This window comes from Rhipicephalus microplus, chromosome 7, assembly GCF_043290135.1.
Source record: "Rhipicephalus microplus isolate Deutch F79 chromosome 7, USDA_Rmic, whole genome shotgun sequence".
Classification (NCBI taxonomy): Eukaryota; Metazoa; Arthropoda; class Arachnida; order Ixodida; family Ixodidae; genus Rhipicephalus; species Rhipicephalus microplus.
Window position 1 is genome coordinate 35,983,629 of NC_134706.1, and position 12,169 is coordinate 35,995,797.

Consider the following 12,169-nt stretch of genomic DNA (forward strand, 5'->3'; position numbering starts at 1 on the left):
CTAATAACTTGCTCGTTGTACGATTGTTAAGTCCGTACAATACGTCCATACAGTTGTTGCGAATTAGGGACCATAATGTGGATGTAAAAGTTTTCAAAAATTTAGAGTACTTGGTTCTCTACTAAGCGAGAGCAAAAGCCGGCCCGTGGGCGTAACATATGAACCCCAATAACACCAAGTCATGCCAAGTCATGCATCACAATGGCACGAAGCCTTGTTCTTTAGAGCATTCCAACAAACAATTGTTGGCATTGAATAGTAATGAAATAAATTATTAATTATTTCATCTTCTCTCTATTGGGATGATTAAATATCGCGTGTAAACCCTCTTTCAACTAGACGTTATCTGAACCTTTCTATTCACACCCATGTTATTGACTGAAGTTATTTCCCCCAAGGGTTGTTGAAAGCTGGAACAATTTACGCAGTTCTGTTCATAGATTGGCTCAGTCAAATTTCGTATAAGCACTGTTGTGAAAATACTAACATTATGGTTGTGGTCTTTTACGTTATCGTTGAGAACTATTTGTTTTTCAAACAAAAATATTCTCTATTTCTGCAATAAACCTGCAAAGGGCTGCAGTGTTTGAAAGATCTTGATTAGTGCAGGGGTCAGAGCAGGTAATTGTGCTTCTGTGTGGGGCGTCTTGCGCATTTTTGTTACTTTTAGTTCAGAAATATGTACCGATCAACTTCGCCCAAATGCCCAAATGATCGTCGTGTGATCTGCATTCTTCGGCAGGAGAACGACACTGGGCAGGGGAGGCACGTTCTCCAAGTGCCACCTTTGGCTACACCTCTGCCCCACAATAAATAGCTAGATTTGAATACAGCGACACAGACATACATATACTAAAATACATTTCAACCAATAATTACGACTACCAACCTCCCGTCAATTTTGCCTTGCGAATTATTTCGCTGGCGGCCGCATAGCTCCGACCTTCTTACAGACCGTTATCACCGCTCAAGGATGGGGCGACGCTGATCGTGACGTCCATGACGAGGTCGGCGCCATTGCAGAGGTGCGCGGCCGTGCTCATGTCCAACACCAGGCCGTCTCCGCTCTGGTCGATGTCGGCCTGCGAGTGCAGATTCCGGGTCCTGGCTGACCACGAGAGCCGGTGTTCGGAGCCGCGCAGTTCGAGCTGGTACAGGAAGCGCCGCGCCTCCTCGCTCGACCCGATGAGCAGCACGGCGCCAAAGAAGCGGTTGCTCGAGGCCCTCTTGTTCCTCTTCCTGAGCATACCGACGAAGTCGCGGCCCAGGCACGTCTGCAGCGCCACCCAGCAGAAAGCCTCGACACGCCGGAAGTTCGTCGCCGTCACGACCATGTTCTCGCCTGTACGTTAATTTGCGCGGAAAAGGAGCACTTAGTTAAAGGGCGTGTGTACACGGACGTTTGGACGTTTGGCAGATCCTATATTGGACGTTTGGCCTGGACGTTTGGCAGATCCTATATTGATTGAATCGACTTCAACTGGGACTCGGTTTGGGTTTAGGCTTGATTTGCTTGGCTGCAAGTGTGGTCTGGGTGGTTTTATTAGCTGGTAGATTGCTTAGTACAGTTGACTTATGGTCGGTTCATTGGTCAATTGTCACAATGGAGCCCGCGACGTTTCCGAAAGAAGGCTCACGAACTGGTGGTCCTTAAACAAGTCGGTTGTCCATTGAATGGTCTGCCTGCCTGTTTGACCACCCGCAGACAAACGGTCAGTCGGCCAACCATTGAGTCGTTCGTTCGTTAGTCCATCTACCGGTTGGATTGACTTTGCATCCATCCGAAATCGTGTCTGTCGGTTCTCAGCGACTTGTTTCGTCCATTTGTTGGTCTGACGGACATCACTGACCCCGGACACATGAAGTAAGCCGCGACCAGCTTTCCAACTATGTGCGGGTGAACGGTCTATACCTTAGTCGTTTGTTAGTTGGACAATCCTCATGGCTTTCCTAGCGAAATCGTCGATAGTCATATGACGCTCCTGACTTACGAATTGGTCATTAGTCCACGGTCGGTCGGTCATCGGACTACTGGGATGTATTTCCTCCTATCAGATAGATTCACGAATCGCCTAATGATCTGTTGATTAATTGGTCACTTCGTGTGCAGTTTACTTTCGGTCGGGTTAGGTTCAATGAGGTGGGATAGTTCGTAGGTTTCGTCCCACAACACTGGCCATACACTCAGTTCATCAAGAAACGTTAGATAAAGCGCATGGTGACCAGAGTTAGTACTGTCAAGCCAACGGACACGCGTATTGAAGGACGGGACTGTACCATGCAATTACTGTAACGGCTAGGGAAGAATGAATTATGCAAAGGCATCAAATCACCTAATCTTCACCAGCTTCAGTGAGGCTCACTGCATACCTTCCAGAAATATAGTCGTATATGAAAGTGAAGCGCGCAAACAGTTCCACGAGAGAGTATCCCAAGAAAAGAAAACCGCCAGCGTCTGTTTCTGTTCTGATGTTTTCATGTGCTATTCACCCGGTGCTCCGGGTAAATTCAATCAAATACCTCAGATTTCTGCCGTCGCTTCTACTCGTTTACATCATCAAGAAGGTATACACTGTAAAGATATCCATGTCCCTGTTAACAGATGGCAGACACGCTAAATGTCCTATAACTCTACGGATGGTGTAAAAAGTCTCCGAGAACGTCTTGTGAAGTAAATTTTGCACGTGTCTGTAAATTCTGGAGTATCTCACTCACGCCACGCTGAACTAGATAGGAAACAGGCCGAAGAGTGACCAAATTTGCAAAATAAATTCTATCCTACTCCTACTCAGCTACAAATGAGGTTTTCGTAACACTACCTAGATCTGGCGTAAGAATAATTCGTACAGCGTGGCCCATGCTCTAAAGATTGCTTCCATTGAAACCACTGAAACAGCGCTATTGTGAAACCAGCATGGGGGACGCGACGTTTGCAAAGTCACATTTATCTTATCAAAACGTCACGCGCCAGTTTTTTCTTGTTATTTAGGCACGTGGGCAACCCTCACACGTCATTATCACATTCAAGCCGAATAAACGCAACTTCTTTGTAGTTAAAGGCGCTGCAGTGGAGTACGAGTACTTCCAGCAGCTCCATCTATGACGTCACATGCAAGTTACATAAACGTAAAGTATGCTTTACAAACCAAAGAGGACTCCTTAAGTCGCATACTAAGAGGGTGCCCTAACAGCAGACCTCAAAGAACCTATGCGAGAGCGATGGCAGAAAACTCTGATCAGCTACGATGTACAGGACCAATGCTGTCCTATCCAGAATATGTGGTATGCTACTAGATGACAAGGTCTTCCATCCTCCGTCTAAGTGGTCAGACCTAGACTAACAACTAGCCAGATCTCTAAATAAAGTTGTTTCACTCACTCACTTGCTCATACTACCTCAGCACATCGCTCTGTGTCGTCTTTGTTTTTTTATGCGATTGCATTTCTTAATCAGACTATGTCCGGCATCCGACATTGTCCGCGACAGGGTCCGTGCCCCGGCAGGTGTTGTCTCTCCGTTCTCACTCCTTCTCCTATAGCAAACGCTGCGGGAGCTTGCGCTTACCATCGCCCCTAGCAACCGGAACATGAGGTGGGAGAGAGTGTAGGAGAAGGTAGGTGCAGTGCTTCTCTCACTATTCGCTCTCTCTCCTCCCTGCGCCAAACTTTTCCGTCCGCTTGACCTTCACTCTAGACCATTCGCTGGCTGGGTGCCTCTCAAGGCGATGGCAGAAGTCGGTGAAAGCGAATGTCTAACGGCAACGGTACGATCTCTCGGCGCAAGAAATGCATTCGCATTTGCTCATCATTCCCTTCGGAGAGGTGGGGGCATTTTTCCTTACCCTGCAGCGCTTCGCAAGCATGGAGACTTGTAAAGCTTACAAAAGCTGTCCGTCTCGTGAAATGCGGCGCGGTTGGTTTTCATAAATGAATACGATACAGGTTATCGGTTTAGAGCTGTAATTGTGCGTACAGTATATGCGATACTCTACCTTGAAATCTCGGAACAAAGTTGTGCGTGCCGAGAATGTGTCCCACGAGCCTCTGCAGCGGTCCTCGCCACTTCCAAGACTTCCTGCCGAGCACGCAGCTACAGGGCCTGGATTCAAGCGCACAGAAGGCAATCACGCAGAGCACGTTACCGTGCGCAGAGGCATTTCAAGGCTCTGCTGCCGGTCAAATACTGAATGCTTACGCGGAAACGCAAACGAGTGGTTCACCGGCACAACACGTGGTACAACAGTGCGCAAGTGCTATGCGAAACTTGTGCATTTGCGTAGCTGCACATGTGGCTCACGCTCAGCCAAGTTCACTCCAGCGTCTTTGAGCTGCCTAAGAGTCGCACAATGTCGATTACAGGTTGCTCGCGTGATAGGTTCGAGTTCATGCCGATCGTAGTGTGTCTCGATGAGGGTGCAAGCGCGCATCAAGACGCCCAGCTGTTTGGCTCCCATTGACTTTTCTCCACTCGTGTGCTATAGCAACCGGCAATGCAATTTACGAGATCTGATGGTAGCGCCAGGACACACAGCCTAGCGGGTAGGCGCAGCAAAACCGAGTCTTCCAATGCGTAGCCTAGCGAGTAGATGCAGCAAAACCGAACTTGCGCGTGCATATTTTTCTTTTTTAGTTGTAAGCATGCGGTCACGGCTGAATATGTTAGCGCCCAGGAAGCGTTCTTTGCAAAGGTGCCAAAAAGGGCACTGACACTTCGGCATGCCACTGTGTTCAGCGAGCGTTCCATTTTCTTAGTATCCCTGCCGGTCGGTAGCAACAATGCTGAGGCGGCCCAAAGAGCTTCGTTGCGCCCTCTGGTTCACTGTCGTGTGCCTATTGCAGCGCCGGCCAAGGAACTTGAGCGAAACGCTAGTGCGGCGCGTTCGTGAAGACGAACGCGCCGGTTTAGCGTTTTGCTGCTACCGTCCCGAGTGATGAGTGCATTTACCTTCACTGCGAGTTCGCGCCGAGATTTCGCCGGGGCACCGCGCAGCGTCTGTGCGTTGTCTTAAGGTGCAAACCACAGCCGCTCTATCTCCAACCTTTAGTCTCCCCCTTTGTTTCCAATTACTGTCTTCTGGCCAACTAGAAACACCAGTCGTATATATATATATAAATATATATATATATATATATATATATATATATATATATATATATATATATATATATATATATATATATATATATATATACATGTGTGTGTGTGTGTGTGTGTGTGTGTGTGTATGTGTGTGTGTGTGTGTGTGTGCAAGAAAAGAGTAAGGGGGAGGCTATTAGACTGAATTGTAACGTAAATGTGAAAAAATAATTGTGGGTGAAAAGATAACTTCCCTGGGCAGGAACTGCACCAGGGACCTTCGAATAACACGAAATGAACCTGCGGCCTTCAAAGTTAAACCCTTCCCCAATACTTTCCTTGGCATTATTTTGTCAGAACACGAGAAAACGAGTCCTCGAATATACACTACTTTCCCTTAAATAGATATTAAACACAGCTACCTCATCCATCTTAGGCACCGGTTTAACACGAAAGTGCAACGTGTCCTGGCAGAAGCAGCGCTCACATGTATTCATACACAACAGCTTGTACACCTGTTGGTGTTTGACAGATATAGCACCAGTTGCGTGGATGCATCCACGTTGACGCATAGTGGCACATATTTATCAGGTAAAAGCATCCGGCCACTTTATTCTCTCCTCCGACCTTTTTAGCGAATTATGTAGGCACTGCCGAATGACCAGGCGCAGGTTCCCGCTCCCGCAACTCTCGAAGGCCCAGTCAATCACTTTAAGAATGCTGCAAACGTGTGTTCAAAACCCGTCGCCCTTAATCTACAGTATGCTTATTGACGACATAAAGCATTTCAGCCTTTCCGTCAGAAGGTATCGTAGAGAGAATGTGTGGGCGATATAAGGCACGCTTGTGGAGTGCCATGCATGTGCTTCAAGAGCCCTTGACCATTATCGTCACGGACTGAGAGGTCATTGTTTCGACTCCCCAAGGCGCGACTTGTAGTTATTTTTTTCTACTCCGTAAGCTACTGTTGTCGTGACGGAAATACGTCACTGAGATTTTCGCAGAACCAAACAGAAACATTTTTTGGTTTTGAAATGATAATAATCAAAGTCACGACAATGTCTTCTTCCGGTTTGATTTAGTAGGAGGATATTGTGCCAACAACGCCGACGCTGCTCTGTACGTGCATGCTTCGAATACAGTTATAACAGTTGAACTGACAAGTTTAATTGCGAACAAATCGAAATTGCCCGTGTTCTCACTTTTCAGAACGGATTTTAGTCGACTAGAACAATACGAATGCACGCCCAACAGTAACGTTTTAAAGACGATCGATGGTCTTCCCGCGCAAAAATTTTGGTCTGTCTGTCTGTCTGTGTGTGTGTGCGTGCGTGCGTGCGTGCGTGTGTGCGTGTATGCGTGTGCGTGTGTGTGTGTGTGTGTGTGTGTATGTGTGTCCGCCGTAACGATACCTATAATGGTACCAAGCAATACCCCAAATAGTCAACCCGATTCGCAGCGCCTACCAATATTGCTCACGCTTCAGCGTTAATACTTTTGCGATTGTCAATTAAAAAGCAATCAATGCGCATATCTGAGGCACCATAAGAGCACGTCAATATCTTGTATGTGTGGCCTTATACTAGAAAAGGCCCACATAAGTAATTCAGAGACCATAGCTTTTATCACGCTGCGATCACAAAGCAACATGATGCTCAATAACTCAAGTGTTTTCAAAATTTTACAAAGACGACGTGGTGTTGGCACCTGCCCGTCACTTTGCGTTCTACACCTTATCGCCTCCGAGACAGGCGCGCATCTTTCTCAGTACGCGCGCACGCCTTCCTTCGTTTTCGAAGATTACTGCCAGATAGCGCTCGTGTCTAACGTGCCTCGACGCGCTCGTTCAACTTCGCTGCAGGGATAGAGACTTTCTAACGCAGCGCTTCCAGAATACAATGCACCAATTTTCCTGCGCAGAACATCAAATAAATGTTTTGTTCACTCTCTCCAGACGCAAGACTCTTCTTTCGCCGACATTTGCAGTGAAACCTGCAGACACGGGGCCAATATTATTTCTTAAGTAATGGGCTAACAGAGTGGCATAATTCATGATTGGCGGACTGAATTATGCGGAACATGTCGTGAACGTTGTTGCCAAATGGTAGAAATCACACACTCATCTCTGAGCTCTAAAGATTTTACCCTACGCATCCCTCGCAGCGCGTCAGCGCGAAGCTCTTCGACGCGGCGGCGCGCCGGAGTGTGGGCGGATGGCTACGCGAAGCCGCACGCTCTCTCTCTCTCTCCTTATGGGAAAGTGCTCGACACCGCGTCAAATGAAAGTGCGCCGACGCGCTGCGACGGATACGTGGGGTCAGGCATTAAAAGATGAACTGCGACGCGACTGCTTACCCGCGCTCGCAGGAATTTTCATGCCTCTTCTTGTCGGCGATCAGCAGAGACGTCGTGCAACCCTTGGAGCGATACTTGCAAGGAAACAACGTGGATTCGGCCAGCTTCTCCAGTGCCAAGTTTCTGTTGTTCTCTGAACGCAAAATAACAGTGCACGGGCGAATCTAAGATACGTTGGGGACGTTTTGTTTCCTTATAATAATATGGCCTTAGCAGCAAAAATTCAAAACAAGTTCCACACCAAGTCAAGTCTCGATGATCTGCGGAGCATCGATTCAACTATGTTTCCCTTGTGTTTGTATTGTTTACTTCACCTTTTGAATACGGTGGATATGCCTGTCTGCGGCAAGTTTTCTTTTCGTGCTGTTTACTTTCTTCAAATTAGTGTCATAATTACTACGATAGTGTTAAAAGAATACAATCAAGGTCCAATATACCTTCCCTGGCTTTATTATCTGTCCGTTTTCATATATAATACAGTCAATATTCGACAGTAATCGCCATCGTTTAACCGAATTCAGCCAACGTTAGCGAAAATCAGCAAGTGCAAACACACATTAGTCGACAAAGAAGCCTTGCCGATAAACAGTTAGCTCTCACAGAACCCATGACACATTACCGATGACGAATACCGATAACATATAGTTAATAACATCGCCGCTTCGTTGTATCTATATATTTATAATTTATTAAGCTTGCAATTTTTGCTACTGTCATTGATATTTCAATATTCGTGTTTAAATTGCGTAGGATATTCTATTACGCTGTATACTGTGGGACCTCCTGTGTTTCTTTATCATGCACATTGTGTTGTGAATGAGTAGAAAATTTGATTGACTACTTTATGTATTGATTGATTGATTGAACAGAATGGTGGAAACATTCTAAAGGAAGAGAGGCGTTGAGGAAGTCCGTGGTTGTATGCACCGCTGTCAGAACTGCTTTCAACGTATTACTTAAACGAATTTGCAGTGAGTAAAAAGCAAGACAAAAATAAAGAAGGCACAGATAGGCTAAATGAATCACAATGTTCTTGTCGAAGGCGAAAGGCACATTTTTTTCTTCTCAGTCGACGTTTTGATCCTCCGCTGCCGCCACCTGCCGAAAGCCTACTGCACCAGGGATAGTTCTGCACTGCCTCCAGGATCAGAGGCATAGCAAGTTTCCGCGCCTCAACTAGTTTCGCTTGGCCTCCGTGATCAGCCCACCTATGCCCAAGCGACGATGTCGCGTGATTACGTCATCACCACGTCAAAAGTTTTAACAATCTGTGGCGTTATTCTAAAGGGAATTAGCTTTTTTTTGGCACAGAACCTTTCGAAAAAAATCAGATAAGTCACTGCACTCTGTCCTATGTGAACTGTTTTCCCAAAACGTTCGGCGCACAAAGGAAGTATATCTCTTTAAGAATGCAAGAACACCCACTTCAAATGGCGAACCTACTGTGACGTCACTAAGGCGTCATACCAGAACAACATCACGTGATAAATGTTCACGTCATTCTTGTTGACGCCGCCAACGCCAACGGTGAATTTTCGAGTTTGGTGAGGTTTTAGCATTTTAAAAGGTTTGTTTCAAACGACTACAGGACTTATTTACGAATTGATCGATTCGTTCATGCATGGGCATAATTACACAACAGCGTTGCTTGTCGAGCAAGTTAAAACGTCTCGTTCATAATGACATTGAACGCAAACACAGGACAGCAGACAAGTGTCTTATCACTTGTCTGTTGTCTTGTGTTTGCCCTCAATACCGTTATCAAGGGCATAATAAATGTGCTTGAAATATGCCTTAGCTCACCTTTGGGAGCATGGCACACTGGACACATGGCGACGTTTTTTCGGTACGGGGCGCACAGGTGATGGCGGTTCTCGCACTGCATGATGGGAGGCAGCGCGTAATTCCCGCAGACGGGGCACTCGAGCAGTGTGGACATTTGTGAGACGGACGTCGTCGTCTGCGTTCGGGGCGAGTTCAAAACGCTGGTCACGGAAGCCATGACTTCCGCCGCTGGTTGGACCGGAAGGGATACTGCGTAACAGCGCACCAATATTCAAAACGAAGGCCGCTCGCGCAAATCAGTTTACGCACCGTATAACAATGCACTTCGAGAAGACTTTCTTTTTAAAGAGGGAAGCTTTGTGCTTCGATAAACCCCCAAGTTCCCAATTTTCAAAACAAACTCTCCGTTAATGCGTTCGGAGGAAAGTTGTCTAGGTGGCTCCGTTCTTCTATAGCTGTCTACATCGGTGGTGCTACGAACAGCACATGGACTGAGCGCCTAGCTGAGAGCACAGTGGCACGGAAGCAAGAACTCCGTTTAGGCCTAGTGGTTCAGTTGATGTTGCTATTGCTCAAACGAGCTTAGGATGCGGTTCTCCTAAGTGCTCGCCATGACCCCAAGCACCGATATTCAGGATAAACACGGTATTGAGTGTTACTAAATACGCAGGAAAACGCCGTCCTCACCTTGACGTCGCGTCAATTTCGCACCTGTGTTCTTGTTCTTGTTCACCTATTGCCCGTGGCGCCTACCCACTGTGGGGGATTGGCCAAGAATTGAGTGGTTTTATAAAATAATGTGCACATTTAGAATATAATGCACGTTATATCATAAAAATATTACGGATGATCGAGGAAATTTTGGTGCTTTATCTAATGCGTAAATATATATAAATGCTGAGATAGGTCAGGTCAGGTTAGGTTAAGTTAGGTCGTACACGTGCCCACATGTGGTTTTCCTCATCTTCGGGATGCAGTCGCTTTTCTTATATGCTGCGCGCCCATTAGAGAGGTGGTGATGATGATTCGCGGAAGAATGGTACAATCTAGTACGAAGGATCGGCCAAGACGCGTGCGTAAATAGAAATTGTGAAACACAAAATAAAGAAATGAAAACGTAGAGCAAGGTGAAAATGAAGGGAGAAGCATATGTTATGAAGATAATCTTTGGGGAAGCAAAAATGAGTGTGATAATTTTGGTGTCCTTCATTGTAATATATGAACGAGTCAGCTTGTATTGTCAAGGTAAATAGATCACGTGTCCGCAACCATTCGGTGAGCTGGCTTAAAAGGAAATGTTTACGTTAAAAAACGAGCACAAACTCAGAACCAAAACGAAAGTTTGGTATAAAAGAGCGTTTGGGTAAAAAGGTGCGTGTAAAATAAATATTATCTATTTTTAAAGGCACATTCCGACTAATATGTGGTGTTTAACGTCACGAACCCATCTTATGTATATTATAGACGCCATAGTGTTGGGCTCCAGAAATTTCGACCACCAGGAGTTATTTAACGTGCACCCAGATCTGAGCACATGTGCCTATATACAGAATTTGCATTCATCGAAAATTCAGTCGCCGCTGACGGGATTCGATCCCGTGATCTGCGGGTCAGCAGCCGAGTGCTTTAGACACTAGACCACCGCGGCATGGCTAAGGACACATTCTGCGAAGCGGCATTAGGGCAAAGCCATAACGTTCCTTCGAGGGCGACCCAAGGCCAGGATCTATAAAGTTCTACACCTCACCCATTCCGATTCACCCTGAGAAGAATAAAATAACCAGCCGAGACCACCGTCATCATGTTGTACACGCCTAATATGGCTATAGACAAGTTCTGCGTCCGTGTTGGACTACCACAGGGGTCACAAACACGCAGCCACACGAAATAAAGTTTGGGATTTTTCTAAACGGTACTTGATCGCAGTATTTTCTAGCTTATTCTAGTTATGACTGCTTTGTTCGGGTAAGCTACAAAGGCGGAACGCATTCATTCACAAAGCTTTATTATTAGTGTCGGCGAAGACAGTAATAATAAAGCTGTGAAGATAAGGTGACTATTGTGACGATATCAAAATGAATATGATATTCTCTACATGGTGGCAGCTCTGTGGTGCTCGATTCTCTTTTCAAAATAAAAATATCTTTCTCATATTAACCACTGGTTTATAGCCCATCCACCGCTTTTTGTGGGTAGGAGCAAAAATCAAGGTACATGTGCCGTAGCACAAGCAAGCAAGCAAGGCACACGCCCACAAAATGATGATGATGATGATGATGATGATGATGATGATGATGATGATGATTCCACAGCCAAGGCTCGTACCCACTCAGGGGGATCAGCTAAGAATCGATGACTTAATTCGGTAAGATTTTTTCTCAATATCGGAACCACCCACCGGAAAAAAAGAAAGAAAAAAGAAAAGACTCCCTAGACAGAACGAAAGGAGTGCAATAGTTGTTTGTCACTCGTTCAGATAAGACAATTGTTGACCACCTTGAATAGGAATCAGCATGGTTAAACAATGCTCTTGTGTATGTTGGAATTCTTTTTTAGCACAAATAATAATCACGCAATTGAAAGCTTAATTCTTTTACTTTCATTAGGGTACTTGCAAACTGCATAGAAAACGTTCTCGTGGTTGAAGCCCAGATCGTAAGCACCGAAGGAAAGTATGTTTTCTATAGTGAAATTCAGCCCCAGGCTAGCGAATGGGAGGACTAAGAGAGTTTTCCTGAGCAATTTGTATCGGCGACATGATAAAAAAATTGTGCTCTATTGTTTCCAATTCTGAACAAAAGTTGCATAGTGGTAATATCGCCAGACCACAAAATATCGTGTACGCTTCTTCTTCAGCCACCATCACCAGCCACGCGCCCTCGCTCAAGCCGCGCGCACGCGATGGTGGACGGCGACAGAAGAAGAATGCTCTGGACGGCTACGTGGCTCATC

The 12,169-nt window shown here is 45.9% G+C and overlaps 1 protein-coding gene across 1 annotated transcript; it reads right to left on the reverse strand.

Annotated features, from left to right (window-relative positions):
- Positions 1 to 947: 947 nt before the first annotated feature.
- Positions 948 to 9,371, reverse strand: LOC119185529 (E3 ubiquitin-protein ligase sina). Its single transcript, XM_075869974.1, has 4 exons — positions 9,236 to 9,371; positions 7,433 to 7,565; positions 3,993 to 4,099; positions 948 to 1,342 (listed from the first exon to the last, which is right to left on the reverse strand). Exons 1-4 carry the CDS (start codon positions 9,369 to 9,371, stop codon positions 948 to 950), a joined length of 771 nt encoding a protein of 256 aa, XP_075726089.1.
- Positions 9,372 to 12,169: the final 2,798 nt, after the last annotated feature.

Bases quoted from the DNA above. Each gene is read 5' to 3' on its own strand.
- LOC119185529 (XM_075869974.1), bottom strand. From the start codon at position 9,371: ATGTCCACACTGCTCGAGTGCCCCGTCTGCGGGAATTACGCGCTGCCT. The intron at 4,100-7,432 runs GTAAGCAGTCGC...GCTTGAATCCAG, and splicing joins GAAAATTCCTGCGAGCGCGG to GCCCTGTAGCTGCGTGCTCG. The intron at 1,343-3,992 runs GTAGAGTATCGC...ATTAACGTACAG, and splicing joins CTTTGTTCCGAGATTTCAAG to GCGAGAACATGGTCGTGACG.